The sequence below is a fragment of the Labeo rohita genome, chromosome 10 (assembly GCF_022985175.1).
Source record: "Labeo rohita strain BAU-BD-2019 chromosome 10, IGBB_LRoh.1.0, whole genome shotgun sequence".
Classification (NCBI taxonomy): domain Eukaryota; kingdom Metazoa; phylum Chordata; class Actinopteri; order Cypriniformes; family Cyprinidae; genus Labeo; species Labeo rohita.
In genome coordinates, this window is record NC_066878.1 from 29,062,573 (window position 1) to 29,089,634 (window position 27,062).

The window sequence follows — 27,062 nt, forward strand, 5'->3', positions numbered from 1 at the left end:
TGTACCAATATTCTACAAAATATTTTAAATTGGGCTCAACAGAAGAAAGTCGAAGTATATTTTTTAGAAAATTTTGAGCTGAATTAGCCGCTATGATCTTATTAGGGTGTTCTGAGTGGTTGGCAAGCCATTGCTTGCGATTGCTAAGGTGTGCCCTAGTGAGTTTTCTCGCTCTGACCTTTGACCCAGAGTATGAACGACAGCGGTCTCTGTAGTTTATACCAATATTCTACAAAATATTTTAAATTGTGCTTAACAGAAGAAAGTCTAAGTAGAATGTTCTGAACATTTTGACCTGAATTAGCCGCTATGATCTTATTAGGGTGTTTTGAGTGGTTGGCAAGGCATTGCTTGTGATTGCTAAGGTGTGCCCTAGTGAGTTTTCTCGCTCTGACCTTTGACCCAGAGTAGGAACTACAGTGGTTGCTGTAGTTTGTACCAATATTCTACAAAATATTTTAAATTGGGCTCAACAGAAGAAAGTCTAAGTATATTTTTTAGAAAATTTTGACCTGAATTAGCCACTATGATCTTATTAGGGTGTTCTGAGTGGTTGGCAAGCCATTGCTTGCGATTGCTAAGGTGTGCCCCAGTGAATTTGGTATGCTCTGACCTTTGACCCAGAGAATAAACCTTGTGCTGTAGTTTATTCTTGACTTATCTCATTATGTCCACTAGAGTGCTCCAAACGCTACATTTTCTTGATCTCTATATCATTCATCTTTATTTGCTATTCCATAATCACTCCTCCTACTGTCCTACAGACACAGTCTGGGAATATGAAGCTGTACTTCATACCTTTCAATTATTCATGACAAATCTCTTTTGAATCAGGATTACATTTATTGTGCGCTCTTCAAGATACTGTGTGGATGAACTCTTGTGTGACTTCTGGGATTCATTTATTTGCATTATCATACTGTTTTGGTTTGGACTGATGGAGGTCTGTTATATAATGGCATAAGGACACTGGAGAACATTAGAGTTTCATGAGGATCTGGAGCTGCTGCGTATATGGATTTTGTGAAAGAGAGAATCGGAGCATGCATTAATGTATCTACAACAGCAGTTCTTCATCAGGACTGACAATTAACAGGATTACTACGAAATTAAAACCGAATGAGACATCATGCTGGGGAATGGAGGGTTATACGCGGTGAGGAAGAGGAAGAGACCCGCTCACAAGAGGTAAAAAGTTCGTTTGAAAGAGTTTATTATTAGTATCCGTTGTTGTTAGTGTTACGACTTTATATGTGTAGATTAAAAACCTAAATGATAAGACGTAAGTGAAAGGTGTTACGTGTATGTTTTGTATTGCGTGTGAATCTCCCAGCACTGAACTCTTACTTTACACGCGAGATTCAGAAAAGGGGGGGGGGAGAGTGGGAGGGGCTACAGTTTTATACAAACACACACACACGTGGTTCCCTCTTTATGCCAGTAAACTGTTTCCAATCAAAAATTCAAATCTTATTTAATTTGAATAAAAATACAAGAAGCGAGTATATGCATGGGACCTAACATTACTATTAAAAAAACTTAATACTATAAAAAGTATTTTTTCAGGTACATCTCCAAACCCCTGCTTATTTGCATATTTATAAACTCAGTAACGTTGATGGGATATGAATCTTGCCCCTGGTGTGAAATAAATCTACTCCGGTTGTTTAAAATCCTGAAACGCAAAAATATCACTTTTTGTGCGCTTGCCGCCGCTCCATAGGCGTTTAACCATAAGTTTCTTAATGATTTTTAATGTTTTTTTAAAGAAGCCTGCATTTATTTGATCCAAAGTACAGCAAAAGCAGTAAAATTCTGAAATATTTTTTTTGCTATTTAAAATAACTGTTTTCTATTTAAATATATTTTAAAGTGTAATTTATTTCTGTGATTTCAAAGCTGAATTTTTAGCATCATAACTCCAGTCACATGATCCTTCAGAAATCATTGTATTTTACTGATTTGTTGCTCAGAAATATTTATTATTATTATATTGAAAACAGCTGAGTAGAATTTTTTTTGCAGGTTTCTTTGATAACTAGAACGTTCAGAAGAACAGCATTTAACTGAAATAGAAATCTTTTGTAACATTATAAATGTCTTTATCATTACTTTTGATCAGTTTAAAGCATCCTTGCTAAATAAAAATTACACTGACTCCAAGTTTTTGAATGATAGAGTTTATAATGTTACAAAAGATGTTTCTATTCATCAAAGAATCCTGAAATCATGTACTCAACTCTTTAAAATATTGATAATAATAATAATAATAATAATAATAATAATAATGTTTCTTGAACAGCAAATCAGCTTATTAGAATGATTTCTGAAGGACCATGTGACACTGAAGACTGGAGTAATGATGCTGAAAATTTTGCTTTGATCACAGGAATAAATTACATAGAAAACAGTTATTTTAAATAGTAAAAACATTTCACAATATTACTGCTTTTGCTGTATTTTAGGTCAAATAAATGCAGGCTTGGTGAGCAGAAAAGACTTTTAATTTTTACATTTTTTTAATAGCATTTATATATAATAGGCTAAGAATCATCCTCTTGCAAATGTTGCAATGGAAAAAAACTAACCTTTCCGAAACTTTGAATCAATTGTTTCTTAAAATGATTCACTTTTTACTCACCAGTTGCAAAAGTTTTCATTAAAAATGTAATCTACTAAATGTAATTACAAATCATTAAAAACCATTAAATATGAAGTGTATGTCTATTATGCGTTTCTTTTATTTAAATTGCATGGCTTGTTTTGGGCTAAACAGACCAATTAAAACTATTAACTACTCTTCCAATTTATGATCCATTTTTTCCATAAGAACGGGTGCAGCTGTTTGTAAATATAATGGGTCTGGCGTCCGGCATATTTTTAGCTGTACAAAACAGCTTGTTTTGCTGCTTGATATTGCAAATTGGTGTGTCTTAATGTATTATCTTAACTATGAACATGCTGGTTTGTAGTGCAAACAGTTTTACCATTTACTGCACGTTGTTATTCTTCTCGTAATTTCCCAATAGCGGCTAATGAACCCAGGGGCCAGTTGCATAAAAGGTTAAGACTAGTCTTAAAAGTAAGCCAGCTATTTTTTTTCTTTAAAGCTGGTCGTCATTATTTAAATTCAGTTACATAAAAATGTAGATTAGTCTAAGTTGAATCCAAAAAATAAGACTGATTACCCTTTGGCTAACTGCTAGCTGGTCAAACTAGCTCTTAAGACACTGTCTTAACATAGAGGCTAAGTTTATGCAACTGGCCCCAGAAGTCTCGCCCATAAACTTTGTGTTTTTTGTGTTTAATGTTTTCTGCCCTAATGTGAAACTCCCAGTTACAGGAATCTTGTATTTCATCTGCAAAATTTCGCAGAGAAGCAGTAAATGTAACCGCACCTTACATAAACATATATTCAAGTGTGCTTGTCTGATTTTTCTGTAGATGTAAAAATATTTTATTTGGTTTCAAATGGACTTCTGTGTGAACTGTGCATACTATGAATTCACATGCCTGTCCACTGCACTGACTATTCTTGTTGTAGTTGTGGCCTCGAAACCAAACCTCAGGACGGCACTAAATCAAACCCTTCCAAGCGTCACAGAGACCGGCTGAACGGCGAGCTGGACAAACTGGCGGCTCTTCTGCCGCTGCCGGAGGAGGTCCGAGCACGACTGGATAAACTCAGTGTACTCAGACTCAGTGTGGGATACCTCAAGATCAAAAACTACTTCACTGGTGAGTCTCAGAGAGATATAGAGATATCTGCCATCATGTCATGAAGGTCTGTATATTCAGGGGAATATGTGAAGAGTTCAGATGCAAAAGCCTCTAAATCCATCTGACGCATTTCTTTAAAATGAGCATTTCTTTCTGGCTACTTTGTGTAGGTTTCTATGTAAGTACTGGTACTTCTGATTGGGCTGAGGCTGGAATTTAGCGAGTTAAAAGTATTTGATGGACGTATACTATGTGTCAGGAGCATTCACTCAGTATCATTACCTCATTTTTGACCAAGATGGCTTTTAGCTGGTTTTGCATCTTCATGTGAGTCATCGAGTTCACTGCATTATAAATGAAACTGTATTAATGAGTCTTCGGAGCAGGTGGCAGGTGCTGATTTCGTTGAAAGGTAACAGGAGATCAAACTGACAGCATCATTTGCAGCTGCAGTCATGCAGTATGACTTATATGGCAAAATGATCCTTTCATTACCTGCTGCACAGCCATCAGACCCTCTCAGTGTCAAAGTAAAATAAAACATTTTCAAGAAATGAATGTATCATTTTTCACCTAAATTAAATTTGATTTTAAAGAAAATACAGACTGTTATTAGGACCATTATGATTTTATTTTCGGATAGAACATTATTTTCATGACAATTAAGCATTTTATAATTTATACCCCAAATTCTTAGTAGGCTACTATTTATTATTATTTTCTAATTTACTTACATTTTAAACTAAAACTAGAAATAAAATATTAATGGTCCTAATAAGAAATATTACATAGTTGTTTTTGAATGATTAATAACAGTAATAATTATTAGCCGTTTTAATATATATAGGTGCTTAAAGTGCTTAAAATACTTGAATTTGACTTTTTAAGGCCTGAAAACCCTTGAAAATAACAATATTCCTAAAGATGTACTTAAAAAAGCGCTTGAATTATTGAAAGACAATCTATGAAATAAGTGTTCAATTTTGCCAGTAAGCATATAATTTCAGATAAAATTCACTCAGTTCAGAAGACATAACTTTTTTGCTTATTTCAGTTAATGTCAGAAAAACAATCGAGTTACGCAAATAGTAGTACTGACAGTTTCGTGTAAACACGGCTGAAGAAGCGAAAAGAGGACTAGATGAACTAAATCAATTAAGTCATTTACGCTGGAACCGCGCCGATTGATTCAAACTCGTGACTTCGATCATTGATTTCAAGCGATTCACTAGCAAAAAACAGATCAAATTAAAAGAGCTATTCATTTTCGAATTTCAACATCGCTTGTAACTATTTTAAAAAGCAATTAGTGATAGGTAAAACAGAGCTTTTCGAAACTCTGAATCAGTTTTTTTCAAACCATTGCATCGCAAAATGATTCACTGTTTCGAAGCGCTCCAATCGGATCACGTATCGCGAATCATTTGATTTAGACTGGAACTTAGGAACGGATTCGCGAATCGGATCTTTGTTGCGCGGATGGCGAATCATTTGATCTAAATCGGAACTTTGGAGCGGATTCGCAAATCTTTTGCTTTAAATCGGATCTTTGTAGCCCGAATCGCGAATCATTTGATTTAGATCGGTATTTCGGTGCGGGTTCTTTTTTTTAACAGTAGAAAACATCAATCCATTATAAAAAACAAAACAAAAAAACAAACAAAGTAAAAAAAGAAAGAAAGAAAGAAAGAAGAGAAAAGAAAGTATACACAAATACAAATCTCTTAAGAAAATTAGCCGTGGTTTTACTATAGTAAACGTGTAGTAGGCCTAAAGTTTTAATAATTTAGTAGTAATACTTTGTGTGCATGCTTCACTTTATTTTATTGCATTTTTCATTATAGTATATTTTATTTATCTATTTCTTTTTTTATAATTTAAAATAGAAGACAAAAGTGAGATCTCTGACTGAAGTCCTTGAAAATCAAAAAATAGTGTTTGAAAAGTCCTTGAAAGTCCTGGAATTTCAATTTACACTTTCTGTATGAACCCCAATGAATAAATTTAACAATGAATGCATTTTAATAACTCATAATATTATTAGCAATTACTTTCTTTTTATATGAATGGTTATACAAATTATTTTCTTATGTGAAATATAATTTTGATTTGGGAGTGAAATATTACCTGACTATTTCTGTAAGAGATTCACCCAAATTTTAATTATTTTTTTCCCCCCCAAGAAAAGCCTTTTCAGTGAATTCTGATTTTTGTGGTCATTAGCATTTCAGATCCTGTTCAAACTAGTCAAAACACCTGAATCCACTGTAACAAAGCATCTGTGAACTTTCAGATCTTGTGTTCACATCTCAAGAATCTGCATCACTGTCGGCCCCGACATACAGACATACGACGGGCGTGCCGTGTTCCAATCCCGACTCGAGGACCTTTCCCGATCCCACCCCCTTCTCTCTCCCGTGTCGCTTCCTGGCAGTTCTGATCTGTGCTCTCGTAATAAAGGCAAAAAATACCAAAAAATAAATCTTATAAGAAAAAGAAGAAGAAGAAAAAAAGAAAGAATCTGCATCACCAACCAAAACACGTTTCATTCCAGTGACGTGAGTGGTATTTCAGAGCGGAATGAGAGCAGTGACGCTGAAATGGCATGCAGTTATAATTATCAGTTGCCTTTTTACTAGCAAAGTTTAGCCTTAACTAAGTTCTTTATGGGAAACCTGTCAAGCAGGTTATGATGTTCTGCTTCAGTTTGCAAGGAAGCTCATCTCACAGCCAAAAAGTTCAACAGATGTTTGTTTCTCTGTAGCAGTTGTTCCTGTCTGTCAACAAAACATATTGGATGTCAACAGTTTTATTGAATATAGGGCCTATTCTTATACCCAGGGTAAAAAGGTAGAAGAATGCTATAATTTTTTTTGGACAAAAATCCTGACCACAAATGTTTTCTATTCATTTCTTTTTAGTTGACTTTTTACCAACTTTTCAATGAAACGGCTGAATTAAATAAGTACAAGAGTACAGTATGCGCCAACTATAACACCAACTATAAACAAAGAACCAACACGTGTTGCATTTTCCTGTGTTCATCATGATTTTCTTCTTTTTTAGCAGAGCTAAAGTGAATCAGTTCCCAAGTGGCTTTACTTAAACTACTCAATTGGACATTGTGTTCTCTTCACACCCACTTGGACAGAACATGAGTTTAATCAAATTTTCCACATTGGTACCCCAATATGCCTTATACAGCATAGCAGCGCATCCTGTTTTGTGGTTGAATTGACTCTGATCTAAGTTCAGGAGCAAAATTTCAAGTAAATTAGGCCATAAATGTTTCTTATGGGTGATGAAACTGTATTTTTCATTATTTATGTTAAGAATATATGGTTTTGTCATTATGAGAACGACATTATTTAGTCTGAACTGTCGTACCTAAACTCGTCACCCTGGTAGTTGTGAATAAAAACAAGAGTAAAGGTGAGAGAGGCTGGAAGAGTCAGTAGACTCTGAAGGAGCTTAGAGCATTATAATCTGAGTTTTTGGGTGTGTTAAAGAAAATGACTGAATGTGGAGAGGTGTGGAGATGTGCCAGCAGGTGATTAAGCATAATATCACCAATTTCAGTACAAAATGTTCAAATAATGATGAAAAATTACAACAGTTTGATGTAAAGATGGAATGCTTTTACAACATATCACAGACTCCATTAATCCAGTTTTTGTTTTTTTTTTTTTGGCTAAAAATGAAAGAAAAAAAGCAAATTAAATCCTTTTCTCTTAATATCATGATTCATGAGTATGTAATATTTGTTTCATTTTAAATGTTTGCAGCAATTAGGATCCAGTATTATTTTCGTATTATTGAGATACAATTATAGTCTTAATTACTATTTGAACCAGTTTTTTTGTGAATATTGTCCATTTTAATTTTAATATCAGTTCAAGTTTTTGTAGTCTTTTTATTGTAGTTTTTTTAATGTATGGCTATTTAGTTCTTAGTCATTTTTAATTCACTTGTATATTTAGTCGTTTTAGTACAGCAAGTTTAAATAAATTAAAATTTAATGCCTTGGCCACTAGCTGAAATAGAACGTTTTCTTTTTCAGTTAAAGTTTATTTTATTTCAAATAATGATTTTTTCCCTTTTTTTAATGGTTTTAATTTTTGTTTTAGTTTTGCAACCTCGGAGCAATAATATTTTTCTCTGGGTGGTTATTTTGAAAAATAATGCTGTTTTAATAATAATAAAAAAAAAACTGAACTAAAAAAACAAAAAATACCTAAATAGAAATATTGAAAAAAAAAAAAATGACAAAAAATGCATCACAAAATATTAACAAAATTAAAAATAAAACTTAATTTATTTTTAATAATATATTTATTATATTAGTGTTATTGAGATACAATTATAGTCTTACTATCTGAATCATATTTTTGTGAAAATTTTCCATTTTTCCATCTTTTTTTAATATACGTCTATATAGTTCTTATTCATTTTTAATTTAGTTGTCATTTTAGTACATCAAGTTTAATTAAATTAAAATGAAAGTTAATGCCTTGGCCACTAGCTGAAATAAAACAGTTTTTCTGTTAAAGTTAATTTTATTTGAAATAATTTTTTTTTTTTTTTTCTTTTTTTTTTTTTTTTTTAAATGGATTTAATTTTAGTTTTGGTTTAGCAACTTCGGAGCAATAATATTTTTGTCTGGGTGGTTATTTTGAAAAATAATCCTGTTTTAATAAAAAAAAACTGAACTTAAACAAACAAACAAACAAAAACTAAGCAGTAATATTCAAAAAGAACAAAAACTAAAAAATGATGACAAAAGCACATCGCAAAATTAATAAAATCTAACAAAATTAAAAATATATATAAAAATTATTTTTAAATTTTGCTATGATTCCTTTACATTTCACAAAAAGTTATTATAGTGTAAAAAGGTATTTTATAATTTTTAAAATGTTCTTCATGCAAAAAAATGATTATTTTAAGAACTTTGCATTTGAAGGTTCTTTGAGGAAACAAAAACGGTTCTTCTACAGATGCAAAAACCTTTCATATTTTAAGAGTTTAACAAAAGTTCTTAATTTATCATGCATTATTACTTCTTGTCTTTTAGGTACATTAAGGAAGAATTCAGGACCTGAGTTTTCTCGTAACGGTGTTGAGACGACATCTTCACTAGCCAGCATCGGCGTCTCTGAAGGGGATCTGCTGCTTCAAGTGAGTGATGTTTAAAATACAAATGCAAATGAAAGGCAAATGACATAATGACTTTCGAATGATACGTGGCCTGGCGTTGCTCTTTCTCTGCAGGCGCTGAATGGTTTTGTCCTGGTTGTGTCCACAGATGGCTGCATCGTCTACGCTTCACCCACCATTCAGAACTACCTGGGTTTCCATCAGGTGAACACCTACGCTGTTAAAAATCTTCGGTTTTACCTTAGAGATCTAACCCAGATTCAACTAACCAATGCAAACGTGCTCCTCACAGTCTGACGTGCTTCATCAGAGCGTGTTTGATCTGATCCACGTGGATGACCGGTTCGTGTTCAGATGCCAGTTGCACTTTGCCCTCGACCCCGAGGCCAGCATTGATGGTTGGTGTCAGTATGACCTTCATTGCAGTCACACATGGTGTTTGTCAGTTCAAAGGAATGTTCTGGGTTAAACTAGAAGTAAAAATTCAAAACTTGCTATTAACAGCATAACGAACCTGATGTATGTCCCTTGTGGATGATATAAATGTGATTTATGTAAATGTCTTGTCTAATTGCAGAACCAGCGGGCAGTGAGAGGATTCCTCCAGAGAACTCGTCCTTTCTGGAGAGGAGCTTCTGCTGTCGTCTCCGCTGTCTGCTGGACAACTCCTCTGGCTTCCTGGTGAGACTTGAATCATAATTCACTAATGAAAATGGAATTTACTGTACAATGCAGAATGTCATGGATTTTGGAATAATTCGGATGAATAAATCAAATGTGTATCAAATTTAACAGTTAACCTCTGTTGTGCAGCACTTAGTTTGCCAAAAATAGAAGGAATTGTTATAGTTCATAGTTAAATAATGTCATTTTTGTTGAATTTAATATGTAAAGAAATTCTAATTTTATGAGTTTCATGATATCAGTTAATTAGACATGCTTTTGATGACAAACAAAATGGGATCTGAAAAAAAAGACTAAAACCAAAAACACAATCCAGGAAAATTAAAATGAAAAAAAAAAAAAAAAAAAAAAAGGAATTCGGGGAAAGAAATAAAATTAAATTTGGGAAAACTAAAGTGAATTTAATAAAGCCCTAAAAAAAGTCATTGTTGTTACACAAATTAACAACAGTTAGTTAAAGGTTCAAATTTCATGATTTCTATTAATTAGACATGCTTTTCGAATATTAAAATGTAATTTGAATAGTGAAATAGAATCCAAAAAAAAAAGAATTTAAGAAAGAAAAAAAGAACAGAATTTGTGAAACTAATTTTATTGGGCCCTACACACATGCAAAATAAAGAAAAAAAGAAAAAAGTTCAGCTTTAATAAATGGTTAATATTTTATGAGCGTTTCTGATAATAAATCTGTATTATTTAAACAGACAACAAATCTTTTGTAAAAATCAACACATTATTGTAAAAAAATAGAATCCAGAACATGTTTAATGGAATGCAAACAATTTGGGGAAGATAAAATGGAATTTGGAAAATTAAAATGTAAAAATGTACTTTTTGTTAAATTTTAAATGTTATTAAACTAATTGTTGTTGAATTGGATGAATTTCACAATTTCAGTTAATGAGACATGCTTTTGATTACAAAAAATGAATTTCACCATTAATGGAATCTAAAAAAAAATTTTAAGAAAAAAAAAAATCCAGAAAAATTTAAAAAAAAAAAAAAAAAAGAATTTGAGAAAAAAAAGAAACTAAATTTGAGGAAAAAAATAAAATGAATTTATTAAAGCCATAAAAAACTCACTTTTGGTACACAAATTAACAACATTTAGTTAAAAGTTAAAGTCTCATGATTAAGTAGATATTATTTTTATTTTTTTTTGACCAGTAAAAAAAAAAAAAAAAAAAAACATAATCCAGAAAAGATATTACAATGAAAAAAATAAATAAAGAATAAAAAAGAATAAAAAAAAAAGATTTAGGGAAAAACAAATTTTATCGGTCCCTATACACATGCAAAATTAAAGTAATATGCAAAAAAAAAAAGTTTCACCTTTAATAAATGGGTAATGTATTATGAGCGTTTTTGATAATAAATCTGTCTTAGTTTAAACAGACACACAGAATTTAATAAAACATTTAATAGAACCCTATTACTATAAATAATTAAATAATAAAATTGTTAAAGTTTTATTAATTTAATTTATTAGACATGTCTTTTGCCAACTAAAATTAAAAAAGGATTCAACCATTAAAACAGAATCCAGAAACATTTTAATGGAAAACAAACAATTTGGGGAAAATAAAATGGAATTTGAATTTCATTTTTGTTAAATTTTAAATTTAATTAAATTCTAATTCTTGTTAAATTGTATGATTTTGACTGCAAACAAATAATTTCACCATTAAAATGGAATCTAAAAAAACTAAAAAGGAAAAACACAATCATTAATTAAAGTGGAAAAAATGAAATTTAAGAAAGAAATAAAAAATAATTTGTGAATTTAATAAAACCCTAAAAATTATATTTTTGTTACACAATTTAACAGTTTGTTTAAAAGTTTACACTTCATAATTTCAATTAATTAGACATGTTTTTTGATTAGTCACATTTAATTTGAACAGTAAAACATAATCCAAAAAAATTACAATGAAAAAACAAAGAATTTGAGAGAAAAAAAAAAAAAAAAAAACTTGAATAAAATAAATTTGGGAAAAATACATTTCATTGGGCCCTACACGCATGCAGAATAAAGTCATTTGGGAAAAAGTTGTTTACTTTTAATAAACTATTTAAAGTTTTTAAATAACTATTCTTGTACATGCAGGCACTCAGTTTTCAGGGACGGCTGAAGTATCTTCACACACAAGACCGGACCACAGAGGGCAAAGCGTCGAGTGTCTCGCAGCTCGCCCTGTTTGCCATTGCCACCCCCGTTCAGTCCCCAGCCATCCTAGAAATCAGGACCAAGACCCTCTTTTTCCAAAGCAAACACAAACTGGATTTTACACCAGTGGGCATGGACACCAGGTGAGGATCCACACTGAGTTCATTCAAGAGGATACAGTTTGTGTCACTTCGCTAACTGATTATTCTTGTGTCGTCCAGGGGGAAGGTGGTTCTGGGTTACACTGAGCAGGAGCTGTGCATGAGAGGATCTGGATATCAGTTCATCCACGCTGCTGACATGATGTACTGCGCCGACAAACACGTACACAGTAAGACGTGATTTCACTCGCAGTATGTAATGAGTAGCACACCGTTATTCTGAACACTTGTTCTGCTACTTTAATGTTCTGAGATGAAATTCGTGTCTCTGTCTTGCAGTGATGAAAACTGGCGAGAGCGGTATCTCCATTTTCAGGCTCTTGAGTAAGACCGGCGTTTGGGTCTGGGTCCAGTCCAACGCTAGATTGGTGCTCAAGGAAGGCAAACCCGACTTCATCATCTGCGATCAGAAACCCTTGACGTGAGTGCTCTTCACTTCCTCTGACACTAGCAGCTGCTCACTTCCTGCTGTATTTCTGTATATTCACTGTATTTTACATTGGACTGTTTTTTGTTTGTCACCGTCCCCCCTGTGGGACGCCTAAGTTTACTTCACCATATTACAAATAAATCCTAATCTAAACATGACAAACTATACATCGTTGGAAAGGTCTAAGACTCCTAAGTAGATATTTTACCATATTTTTGTGTTAGATATTATGTAGGAAAAGTAATAGATTAATATACGTCACTTAAAAAGCTACATGATAACATGAGTTCTGACCTTTGTCACAAAAGACTTTCTTCATTGTCTTTTTCCCTATCACGCTTTAGATATCATAAGAAATTATATATCAGCTGAAAACTTAAAATCTCAAAATTCATCCTTTGAAAGGCATTTTAAAATCAGACTTTGCATTACCATGAAAAAATGTACATCAAAATCATATTACAAAATGTTTTCATTCCTGAATTATAAAAATTTCAATTGAGTCATTTATCATTTGTCATGAATCATGAATCATTTGTTTCATATCAGGATTTCAGAGCGATTTTGTCAATCTTTTTTTTTTTTTTTTTTTTTTTTTTTTTCTTAAACAGTAGGAAGCATCAAACCATTAGGGCATTACAGAGAAAAACGAAAGAAAGTATACACAAATACAAATCCCTTAAAAAAATTAACAGTGGTTTTAATATTGTAAACATGTAGTATAATTTGTAATAATTTAGCAGTAATATTTTGTGTGTGTTCCTTAACTTTTTTGCCATTTTTTATCAGTATATTGTATCTATATATTTCTCTTTTTTAGAATTTAAAATAAAATACTTAAGTGAGATCTCTGAAGTTCTTGAAAATAAAAAAGTAGTACTTGAAAAGTCCTTGAAAGTCCTGAAATTTCATTTTACAGTATCTGTACAAACACTGTAATAATAACACACAAGCTAATGTTTTTATTATAGATTGGACCTTTAGTATGAACATTGGTTTAAAAGCTGACAAAAAATATATGTTATATCATTAGCCATCATATTGACTATTGGCCATAAGAAAAATAATGATCAGCTCTCAATATAGGCTATTAATATTGTACCCCAAAATTAAACAGAATCATTACCATCATTATCATTGAAATGCCAAAAAATGCATATTGTTTATATTATATATTTTTATTTAAGTTTTGTACATATTTTTATACATAATGTTGTATAACTTTTAATTTCTGCCAATTTAAATAAAATAATACAAAATAATATTGCAGTAATAATCTAATAAAAATCATCATTGAGAGTAATGTGAATAACAGATTTGGGAGGAAAATCTTTATTTTTGAAAACAATATCACAATGTTAAAAATCTTAATGGTGAGAAAATACATTAATTTGTCTATTAATTTAGTTGTTTATTTTCTGATTTTTGGGTGAAATATGATTTGAATCGTTTCACAAGATTCACTCAAACATCTCTTTGATATACTGATTCATTTAAGAGTTTTTCATTTTTGCCCATCATTATATCATATCTGCTTTATTAACGCTTTTAAAAAACTTGCCATTTGCGCCATTTTATTGAACATGTAGAAATGAAGAAGGCGAGGAGCATCTCCGTCAAAGGCAGCTGCAGCTTCCCTTCAACTTTGCAACAGGAGAGGGTCTCCTCTACGAAACCTTACCCTCTGTGATGATCCCGGGGCGGCAGGATCATTCGTCCAGCACCACCGTACATCCCGACTCCCTCCTGGGCTCCTTACTGAGTCAGGACCGCTCCGTCTACAACCAGCCCCCGGAACCAGCGTCTCCCTTCTCTCTGGCGCACGTCTTTATGGACAGCCCTGCCTTACTCAGTATTCCCAACAACATCCATCGGGATTTCACCTCCCAGACCGTTCCAGACACAGATGACGGAGTCCTTAAAGAGCAGCTGAAAGAAATGGAAGCAGCTCTGCTGCAGCTACAGGAAAAGGAACCCATTCAACTCAGCGATATTCTGGCCAATGATGTTTTCTCATACGTCGAAGATGCTCTGTCGAGAGAGACAGACACCACTGGGCGTCATCAAAACTCTGTGTTGCCTGGCAACCCGATAATGAGATGCGAATATTCATCATCTCATTCACAGAAGCTCATAGAATCTGACTTTTATAGACAAAAAGCACCAGAAAGAGAGTGTGCGAATGATTCCCAAGACTATTTTGGCACTCTGAAATCTTTCCCACATCCTCCAAACACTTGTAGATCTATTCCAGGCCATTTCCCCATCCCATATCATAATAATCGCTCTTCCTCTATACAAAAGACTGGCATGGTGTCGTCAGATCCATTCCAAAACAATCATCTTCCACCAAGTGTCCCCGGTCGGCCGTTTTCCGTAAACATCCAGCATGCCGTTCACCGAGGCGCCCTGCCGCCATGGCAACCGCATCAGCACGCCATCCCATTAACCCTGCAGAGATCCCGCTGTGTTCAGAATGACTGTATTACCCACAATGCACCTGTAACGCAGCACCCACAGGACACTGAGTTACAAAAAGAACTGTGCGGCACATATGCAATGAATCACGGTCTGAGAAGCCACATATCCCAGAATTCATCATTGTCCAGTAGCAGTTTCTCATATCAGAGATGTACTTTATCTTCTAATGAGACTTTTTCTGGATTACACATCACTGGATCTGTGGATACGGACTGCAGCCGTGCTACCTGTCCCGGGACATCAGGACTGAGCCTTTAGTGAACAGTATAAACACTCTGATCTGACTGAATCATCTTGAGTCTGACACTCACAGTCAAAATTAACATTAGCATGAATACAATGATAATTTTAGGAACTTAAAATTGATTTGAACTCACATAAGGTGCATTCTGGGATGCTTTTTCAACACAGCTGAAGAAATGCACATACATTCTGGACAGCTGACGACGCTTGTTCACTGTCTGCTTCTAGTTTAATTAGAAATGATCAAATTAGCATGTTTTGTTCTGTAAAGAAACCCAATGTAAAAGAGTGTTGTTATTGTTAAATAAAAATCAAGACACCACTTTCTTTATTAAAATAAAGCTGAAATTAAATAAAATAAGATATAAATATTAGATGAAAAACTTAAAAGCATTGGAAATATTGCCTTTGGCAATTAACTGAAATAAGACGTTTAAGTTGAAGTACTAAAACTACCAAAACTAAAACAGAAAAATAAATAAATAACAAATAACAAAGAATGACAACGCACATTATAAAATTATTAAAACAAATTTAAATGTAAAAATCTAAAAATAAAAGATGTTAGAAGAATTGAGTTATAATTGAATTTGAGTTTGCCTAATATATGTGTGTGTACTGTGTGTCATTATTATGTATATATACAAAATGTACAAAATATTTGTATTTATATATAATATAAATTTTATAAAAATTATAATAAATACATGTATTTGTAAATATTTCTTAAATATATACAAGAATGTGTTTACATTTATAATTACATACAGTACACACACATATATTGGGCGAAATCACGATTAATCGTTTGGCAGTCCTAATAAATATTAATAATATTATTTTAGAAATACTATAAATAGAATATAAATAATACAAAAATAACACTGACACCATTTAAGTCATTTCAGCAGATCAAAAACCTTTTACAGATTATGAGAAGTATGTGTGTAAATTCAGCCTGTCCTATGTATTTTGTAATGAAATAATGCAAAAACAGTTTTTTATGACCTGCATAAACCATATGGCTGATGATGCTTGACCCTTGCTGCAGATTTTCCTTTCCGTGCAGGTTTTACTCCATGATATGATGTGATTTCCATGTTCTGATGCATATGTCTCTCTGGAGTCCAGCGTTAGTCCCTGAGGATCACAGCAGATGCTTCTAGACATCTCTGTTTTTGGCTCCTACATCTGTTTTATTAATCTTGCATTGTTTTATTCTTCCTCACTTTAGTGACATATTGTGTTTGTTTACAGATATATATAAAAATGTCATTCAGGATATCATATTTTCTTTCAACACTGATCACAGTTTCTTTTGTTATTGCAGTTCGACTTTCAGATAGAGACACTAAAATGACTGATAATGATAGTTTGTGTAATAATTAGGTAAATTATGCCTGTCATTTGTCAAAGTGTTGATGCAGTACTCTCTTAAAGAAACAGTTTACCCAAAAATGAAAATGGCAGTTGTGCCAAGATGCAGATGAGTTTGTTTCTTCAAAAGGAATAGTTCAGATCTGGAGAAATTTAGCTTTACATCACTTGCTCACGAATGGATCCTCTGCAGTGAATGGGTGCCATCAGAATGAGAGTCCAAACAGCTGATAAAAAATCACAAAAATCCACACCACTCCAGTCCATCAGTTAAAATCTTGTGAAGCCAAAAGCTGAGTGTTTGTAAGAAACAAAATGAACACATTTTAACTTAAAACTGTCACTTCAGGCTAAAATAGAAGTCCATGCTCCCTCCAGTGAAAAGGTCCATTCCCTGTTGTCCTCTCACAAAAAAAAAAATCAATCCACATATTTTAGTTTAGAGCTGTTTTGGACTGGTTTTGGTTTGCAAACGGTGCTTGATCTGTACACACAGTTGAGGTCAAAAGTTTACATGCACCTTGCAGAATCTGCAAAATGTTAATAATTTTACCAAAATAAGAGGGATCATACAAAATGCATGTTATTTTTTTATTTAGTACTGACTTGAATAAGATATTTCACATAAAATATGTTTACATATAGTCCACAAGAGAAAATAATAGTTGAATTTATAAAAATGACCCTGTTCAAAAGTTCATATGCTTGATTTTTAATACTGTGTTGTTACCTGAATGATTCACAGCTGTTTTTTTTTTTTTTTTGTTTAGTGATAGTTGTTCATGAGGCCCTTGTTTGTCCTGAACAGTTAAATTGCCTGCTGTTCTTCAGAAAAATCCTTCAAGTCCCACAAATGCAGTTTTTTCAGTATTTGAACCCTTTCCAACAATGACTGTATAAATTGAGATCCATCTTTTCACACTGAAGACAATTGAGGGACTCATATGCAACTATTACAGAAGGTTCAAACGCTCACGGATGCTCCAGAAGGAAAAACAATGCATTAAGAAACGGGGGGGGGGTGTGAAAACTTTTGAACAGAATGAAGATGTATACACTTTTTTCTTATTTTGCCTAAACGTCATATTTTTTTCTTGTAGTACTGCCCTTTAGAATCTACAGAAGATACTTACATGTTTCCAAGAAGACAGAACAGAAGTTAAATTTACCCTGATCTTTAAATTCTAAAAGTTTTCACCCCCCCGGCTCTTAATGCATCTTGTTTTCTTCTGGAGCATCAGTGAGCATTTGAACCTTCTGTAATAGTTGCATATGAGTCCCTCAGTTGTCCTCAGTGTGAAAAGATGGATCTCAAAATCATACAGTCATTGTTGGAAAGGGTTCAAATACTGAAAAAACTGCATTTGTGGGACCTGAAGGATTTTTCTGAAGAACAGCAGGCAGTTTAACTGTTCAGGACAAACAAGGGCCTCATGAACAACTATGAACACTCTTTAATAGCTGCATATGAGTCCCTCAGTTGTCCAAAGATGTCAAAAGATGGATCTCAAAAGCATACAGTCACTGTTGGAAAGGGTTCAAATACACAAAAATGCTGAAAAAACTGAATTTGTGGGACCTGAAGGATTTTTCTGAAGAACAGAAAAATCACATTCAGGTAACAACACAGTATCAAGTGTATGTAAACTTTTGAAAGGGTCATTTTTTAATAAATTCACTTATTATTTTCTCTTGTCCTATATGTAAACGTCTTTTATGTGAAATATCTTTTTCAAGTCAACATTCATTTTGTATAATCCCTCTAATTTTGGTAAAACAATTAGATTCTGTATGTAAACTTTTGACTTCAACTGTATTTCTCTTCTGACTCCATTCACTGAAGAAAGCAAGACCGTCAAAATGTTTGATTAAATATCCATCCGTATGCTATTATGAGAAAATATTCAAAAATTATTGTCATATCACGTTAATGGATTTAGTTAAATATATAGTATATATAGTTATATAGTTCAATCCATCCATTAAACTCTTGAATAACTTATTATCTAAGAACAAACTCAAACACTAGCTGCATTTCATTCACTTAACGTCGGTTTTTACTCAGGCTTGAATGAGGGATTAATTTGCATTAATATAATATCAGACTAGCCCATTTCTTCATTCAGCGCTCTCACGCAAGAAACATAAAACTCCCCCCACTGCTGAGGTACAAATATCTTCTCACTACCTTCCCTTATCCACCATTTATATTATTATTGTTATACAGCACATGTTGATGCTCATAAACTCCGTGTATTCGCTAAAGCCTGGAGTTTATTGCATGTTTAATCTGATTTAGATAAGGCTTGAAACTTGAATAATCATGTTCGTGAGCGTTTATTGAGTGAGACCTTGTCGCATACAGGTCTAAAAGTATTTCATTCATTGCTGTGAGTGTGAAATCCTGCTAAACAGCTCTTTATTATTCAATACAGTGGTCAATGGCACCGCTTAGTGGTATAATTGCGCGTTGCATACTATCATGCACACTGCAAATTAATCAAAGTGTGGAACTGAATACTGTTATTATATAAAATTATATAAAAACTCTCAAATAGATATCTAATGTGTTGCTGTCACATGACCACACTAAGCTGCATGTTTAATTAATTGAGTGACTTCCAGTTATAATCTTTATTTAATAAACAATATAGGTTTTATTGTGGCAGCCCATATATAAATTGCAAGTACTCGTGACATTTGCATGCACGGTATACATACTATATTATACTCCAGGAATAGTGCATGTGGTAGGATTCTGTAGTGATCCACAGGTTGGTTTGTCGCAGTGGCTTTTAATCAAGGCGTGTTGTGCTCCTCTCTGTAGGACGGTCAAGGACATTGTGTCGAGCTGAATGGATTTGCTCTGTGTGATAAAGGGTTGGATCTGCTTTGTCTGTGATGGAGATCAGGAGGTCACAGCCATACAGGAATGACCTAATCTACAGGTTCACATCACAAAACCCACCCACTTACATTCGGATCAGTCACACCACACTGCAGAGAAAGAGAGAGTGATGTGACTGCATAGATAGATAAATAGATAAATAGATAGACAGACAGACAGATATTATTGCTAGGGTATCACTTACTGGTTACTCTGGGGTTCTGGGTGGTTGCTGGGGTATTGCTGTTGGTTGCTAATGTGTTATGTTTTTCGTTATTAATGTCATGTGGGAAGTTGTTACATTAGTGACTTGTCTCAAACAACATTACAAGAGACCTGTGTTGTTGCTGTTAACTAAAACTATTAAAAAATAAAATTGGAAATATTATTCTAGTTGAAAAAAAAAAAAGATTAGATGAAAAACCTAAAAACTTATTTTTATTTGTATTATTTTATTATAATTAAAACTGAACTAAAACTGAATTAATGAAATAAAACTGTATAGCAAGATTTAAAAATAATAATAATAATAATAATAATAATAAAAATGACAAAAGCACAACAAAATTAGTAGTTACATTTTTTTGTATTGTTTTTTAAAAATATTTATTTGCACAGCTATATTTACTAAATTAACAAAATTTAATTAATTTACTAAATTACTAAAATTAAAATGAAACTAATTTAATTTAAATACTGTAATATATATATATATATATATATATATATATATATATATATATATATATATATATGTATATAAATACTTAAATAACATTGTCTAGTACAATATTATTTACAAAATTATGAATAGATGTCATGTGTGAAGTTGCTGCATTAGTGATTAGTCACAAACAACGTTATAGAACATTAAGATACCAGTGTTGCTGCTGTTAACTAAAACTATTAAAAAATTTTTTTGGTAATTGAAACAAAGCTGAAATATAATGAAATATAAGTATTAGATGAAAATTTATGCTCTTGCTCAAAAATGACCATATATAATGACAATATTTTTCCTATTTAAAACTTGACTCTTCTGTAGTTACATCGTGTACTAAGACTGACGGAAAATGAAAAGTTGCGATTTTCTAGGCTGATATGGCTAAGAACTGTACTCTCATTCCGGCGTAATAATCAAGGAACTTTGCTGCCGTACCATTGGTGCAGCAGGCGCAATGATATTACGCAGTGCCTGAAAGTGACCAGCACTGACGGCTGACCAGCACTGACGCAGCTGCATAGTTCCTGGCCATATCAGCCTTGAAAATCACAACTTTGTAACTACAGAAGAGTCAAGTTTTAAATAGGAAAAATATCGTCATTATATATGGTCATTTTTGAGCGAGATGCTATCGGTCTAATCGGATTCAATGATCTATGCTAAGCTATGTTAAAAGTGCTACCACCAGACCCGGAGATCGGCTGAATGGATTCGAAAATGGTAAAACTCAACTGTTTAACTTCAGGGGAGTTGGAAAATGAGGCTATTTTCACAAAAAAAAAAAAAAACCAAAAAAAAAAAAAACAAGTGGAGTGTTCCTTTAAGATGAAGTATTAAAAAACTAAAACTGCAGTGAAATTAAAGCTATAAAGCTATATATATATATGTATGTATGTATATATATATATATATATATATATGTATGTATACATATATATATATATATATATATATATATATATATATATATATATATGTATGTATATATATATATATATATATATATATATATATATATACACATATATATATATTCACCAATGAATTATTTTACAAATCAATTCACAGGAAATGACCAATAAAAATATGTCTTTGCACAGCAACATTACCAAAACTGAAATATAAATCTTTGAAGCTATATAGAAATATTTAAAATAACAAAGAAAATGACAAAAGCACAACAAATCAAATGTAATATATAAAATACTTAAATAACACTAAAAGGTACAATATTCTTTCCAAAATTAATATTAATTGATATAAAATATTAAAATAATTAATACATGTAAAATATCATTTAAAAAAAATAAAAACATTTTTAAAAATTATACAGAATATACTGCCATACGATTTATTTAGTTTTATTAATTTATTATTATTATTGTTATTTTAGCTGTATTGTACTTCATGTGAGGAGTTCATCATTGAGATGTAGTGTGTGTGTGAACCTGACAGCCTCCGTCTGTTTATGAGCTCACATCCACTCATCTAGAATTTAGAGCAGCTTTCACATTTTGCATGACATTCTGTCCACCTGCATGTCCATACTGAAAAGGTTATTGGAAAGGGGAGCTTGATTGAAATCACAGTCCGCAACCAGAGTGAGTTCTCACGTTCTTTCTTAAAATTCAGCCGTCGATGAGGATGTTTCAAATGTTTTATGTTTCCTACATCCTAAAAACTGTCTGACCTAAAGGTTTCAAAGCTGGAAATTAGTTTTGAAGACAGATTAATTGTACACACCTATTACAAAATCTGATATTTTTCACTTTACGGCAAGACAAAACAATAAAACCAAAAAAATCCACCTAATTGAAGTTACTGTTTATTAATATATAATGTATTCGACGCGATCTCCTGGAGATCGCTGGCAAGTATAATGCAACCTTACCAAAAATATGAAATTTATTTTTTGACACCAACGCCCTGACACACTTTTCAAGTTATTTTATATATAAAAAAATGTTTTAATTTGACACAAACTGCCTGCGATTGCTGACTGGTATCTGAAGTTAATGTTTATTAATATATAATGTATTCCTCGCGATCTCCTGGAGATCGCTGGCAAGTATAATGGAACCTTATCAAAAATATGAAATTTATTTTTTTTGACACCAAAGCCCTGACACAGTTTTTAAGTTATTTTATATAAAAAAGGAAATGTTTTAATTTGACACAAACTGCCTGCGATTGCTGACTGGTATCTGAAGTTAATGTTTATTAATATATAATGTATCTGACGCGAACTCCTGGAGATCGCTGGCAAGTATAATGTAATCTTACCAAAAAAAAAAAAAAAAGTATTTTTTTGACACGAAAGCTCTGACACACTTTTCAAGTTATTTTATATAAAAAGAAAATGTTTTAATTTGACACAAACTGCCTGCCATTGCTGACTGGTATCTGAAGTTAATGTTTATTAATATATAATGTATTTGACGCGACCTCCTGGAGATCGCCAGCAAGTATAATGGAACCTTACCAAAAATATGAAATTTATTTTGTTAACACCAAAGCCATGACACTTTTTAAAGTATTTTATATAAAGAGGAAATGTTTTAATTTGACACAAACTGCCTGCGATTGCTGACTGGTATCTGAAGTTAATGTTTATTAATATATAATGTATTCGACGCGATCTCCTGGAGATCGCTGGCAAGTATAATGGAACCTTATGAAAAATATGAAATTTATGTTTTTGACACCAAAGCCCTGACACTGTTTTTAAGTTATTTTATATAAAAAAGGAAATGTTTTAATTTGACACAAACTGCCTGCGATTGCTGACTGGTATCTGAAGTTAATGTTTATTAATATATAATGTATTTGACGCGACCTCCTGGAGATCGCTAGCAAGTATAATATAATCTTACCAAAAAAAAAAAAAAAAAAAAAAAAAAAAAGTATTTTTTTGACACCAAAGCTCTGACACATTTTCAAGTTATTTTATATAAAAAGAAAATGTTTTAATTTGACACAAACTGCCTGCGATTGCTGACTGGTATCTGAAGTTAATGTTTATTAATATATAATGTATTTGACCCGATCTCCTGGAGATCGCTGGCAAGTATAATGGAACCTTACCAAAAATATGAAATTTATTTTTTTGACACCAAAGCCATGACACAGTTTTCAAGTTATTTTATATAAAAAGAAAATGTTTTAATTTGACACAAACTGCCTGCGATTGCTGACTGGTATCTGAAGTTAATGTTTATTAATATATAATGTATTTGACGCGAACTCCTGGAGATCGCTGGCAAGTATAATGGAACCTTATCAAAAATATGAAATTTATTTTTTTGACACCAAAGCCATGACACACTTTTTCAAGTTATTTTATATAAAAGAAAATGTTTTAATTTGACACAAACTGCCTGCGATTGCTGACTGGTATCTGAAGTTAATGTTTATTAATATATAATGTATTTGACGCGAACTCCTGGAGATCGCTGGCAAGTATAATGGAACCTTACCAAAAATATGAAATTTATTTTTTTGACACCAAAGCCATGACACAGTTTTCAAGTTATTTTATATAAAAAAAAAATGTTTTAATTTGACACAAACTGCCTGCGATTGCTGACTGGTATCTGAAGTTAATGTTTATTAATATATAATGTATTTGACGCGAACTCCTGGAGATCGCTAGCAAGTATAATGGAACCTTATCAAAAATATGAAATTTATTTTTTTGACACCAAAGCCATGACACACTTTTTCAATTATTTCATATAAAAAGAAAACGTTTTACTTCGACACAAACTATCTGCGATTGCTGACTGGTATTTGAAGTTAATGTTTATTAATATATAATGTATTTGACGCGAACTCATGGAGATCGCTGGCAAGTATAATGGAACCTTATGAAAAATATGAAATTTATTTTTTTGACACCAAGGCCCTGACACACTTTTCAAGTTATTTTATATATAAAAAAATGTTTTAATTTGACACAAACTGCCTGCCATTGCTGACTGGTATCTGAAGTTAATGTTTATTAACTTCAGATACCAGATCGTGGTTGTATCTCTCTGTTAGTGCTACTGGATCTTAGTGCTGCGTTTGATACTGTTGACCACAACATTCTCTTGAATAGACTTGAGAATTATGTTGGCATTAGAGGTAGTGCATTGGCATGGTTCAAATCGTATCTATCTGACCGCCATCAATTCGTGGCAGTAAATGATGAGGTATCATATCGATCTCAAGTGCAGTATGGAGTACCACAAGGCTCAGTACTAGGGCCGTTACTCTTTACGCTTTACATGTTACCCTTGGGTGATATCATCAGGAAATATGGTGTTAGCTTTCACTGCTATGCTGATGATACCCAGCTCTATATTTCTTCGCGGCCTGGCGAAACGTACCAATTTGAAAAACTAATGGATTGTGTAGTTGAGTTAAAAAATTGGATGACAAGTAATTTCTTACTGCTAAATTCTGAAAAAACAGAGGTGTTAGTTATTGGGCCTAAAACCTCAGCGTGTAATAACCTAAAACACTGTCTAATACTTGATGGCTGTTCTGTCAATTCTTCGTCATCAGTTAGGAACCTAGGTGTGCTATTTGATGGTAATCTTTCCTTTGAAAACCACATCTCTAGTATTTGCAAAACTGCATTTTTCCATCTCAAAAATATATCTAAACTACGACCTATGCTATCAATGTCAAATGCTGAAACATTAATTCATGCGTTTATGACCTCACGGTTAGATTATTGTAATGCTTTATTGGGTGGTTGTTCTGCTTGCTTAATAAACAAACTCCAGCTGGTCCAAAATGCAGCAGCTAGAGTTCTTACTAGAACCAAAAAGTATGATCATATTAGCCCGGTTCTGTCTACACTGCACTGGCTCCCTATTAAACATCGTATAGATTTTAAAATCTTGCTAATTACTTATAAAGCCCTGAATGGTTTAGCTCCCCAGTACCTGAGTGAGCTCTTATCGCATTATAGTCCCTCACGTCCGCTGCGTTCTCAAAACTCTGGCAATTTGATAATACCGAGAATATCAAAATCAACCGCGGGCGGCAGATCTTTTTCTTATTTAGCGCCCAAACTCTGGAACAATCTACCCTACAATGTTCGGGACGCAGACACACTCTGTCAGTTTAAATCTAGATTAAAGACCCATCTCTTTAACCTTGCTTACACATAACAAATCCACATTCTTATAATTCAAATCCGTTAAAGGATTGTTAGGCTGCACTAATTAGGTCAACCGGAACCGGGAACACTTCCCATAACACCCGATGTACTCGGTGCATCGTCAGAAGAATGGCATCTACGCTAATATTAGTCTGTTTCTCTCTTATTCCGAGGTCACATTAACCACCAGATCCAGTCCGTATCCAGATCAGATGGTCACTGCAGTCCCCCGGATCCAGTCCGAACCCAGCCCAGACGGTGGATCAGCACCTAGAGACGACCTCTACAGCCCTGAATGTCAGCGGAGTCCACATCAACTAGATGAGCCCCAGAGACGGATCCACAGTGAAGACCACATCACCTAGACGGCTGTCGGCACAAGACCACGGGAACTTTGGCCAGAGGAGAACTGGCCCCCGACTGAGCCTGGTTTCTCCCAAGGTTTTTTTTCTCCATTTGTCAACGATGGAGTTTTGGTTCCTTGCCGCTGTCGCCTCTGGCTTGCTTAGTTGGGGACACTTTCTCTTAACACAATATTGCATTTTATTTTATTGTTTTTGATTAACTACCTTTACCTATAATGTGAGAGTTTAATGTTGCCTTTGGCATTGTTGATGTACTGTTTCCTATTTAATACTGTACAGCCGCCTTGTCACAATTCTGTATTGTTAAAGGCGGTATATAAATAAAGGTGACTTGACTTGACTTGACTATTCAAGTTATTTTATATAAAAAAAAAGAAAATGTTTTGTTTTTATTTGACACAAACTGTTTATTAATATATTGCGATTGCAACCTTACCAAAAATAAGAAATGTATTTTTTTGACTGGTATCTGAAGTTAATGTTTATTAATATATAATGTATTTGATCTGAAGTTAAGGAACTCCTGGAGATCGCTGGCAAGTATAATGCAACCTTACCAAAAATATGAAATTTATTTTTTTGACACCAAAGCCCAAAAAAACACTTTTCAAGTTATTTTATATAAAAAGAAAATGTTTTAATTTGACACAAACTGCCTGCGATTGTTGACTGGTATCTGAAGTTAATGTTTATTAATATATAATGTATTTGACGCGAACTCCTGGAGATCGCTGGCAAGTATAATGCAACCTTACCAAAAATATGAAATTTATTTTTTGAACACCAAAGCCCTGACACACTTTTCAAGTTATTTTATATAAAAAGAAAATGTTTTAATTTGACACAAACTGCCTGCGATTGTTGACTGGTATCTGAAGTTAATGTTTATTAATATATAATGTATTTGACGCGAACTCCTGGAGATCGCTGGCAAGTATAATGCAACCTTACCAAAAATATGAAATTTATTTTTTTGACACCAAAGCCCTGACACACTTTTCAAGTTATTTTATATAAAAAGAAAATGTTTTAATTTGACACAAACTGCCTGCGATTGTTGACTGGTATCTGAAGTTAATGTTTATTAATATATAATGTATTTGACGCGAACTCCTGGAGATCGCTGGCAAGTATAATGCAACCTTACCAAAAATATGAAATTTATTTTTTTGACACCAAAGCCCTGACACATCTTCAAGTTATTTTATATAAAAAGAAAATGTTTTAATTTGACACAAACTGCCTGCGATTGTTGACTGGTATCTGAAGTTAATGTTTATTAATATATAATGTATTTGACGCGAACTCCTGGAGATCGCTGGCAAGTATAATGCAACCTTACCAAAAATATGAAATTTATTTTTTTGACACCAAAGCCCTGACACACTTTTCAAGTTATTTTATATAAAAAGAAAATGTTTTAATTTGACACAAACTGCTTGCGATTGTTGACTGGTATCTGAAGTTAATGTTTATTAATATATAATGTATTTGACGCGAACTCCTGGAGATCG

The 27,062-nt window shown here is 32.9% G+C and overlaps 1 protein-coding gene across 1 annotated transcript; it reads left to right on the forward strand.

The window, feature by feature from the left end:
* Positions 1–763: 763 nt before the first annotated feature.
* LOC127172567 (aryl hydrocarbon receptor) lies at positions 764–16,453 on the forward strand. The gene is made up of 10 exons (XM_051121889.1): positions 764–1,188; positions 3,545–3,738; positions 8,795–8,898; positions 8,992–9,081; positions 9,170–9,275; positions 9,455–9,558; positions 11,669–11,871; positions 11,950–12,059; positions 12,169–12,310; positions 13,909–16,453. The coding sequence occupies exons 1-10, from the start codon at positions 1,130–1,132 to the stop codon at positions 15,056–15,058; spliced, it is 2,262 nt and encodes a 753-aa protein (XP_050977846.1). The 5' UTR covers positions 764–1,129; the 3' UTR covers positions 15,059–16,453.
* Positions 16,454–27,062: the final 10,609 nt, after the last annotated feature.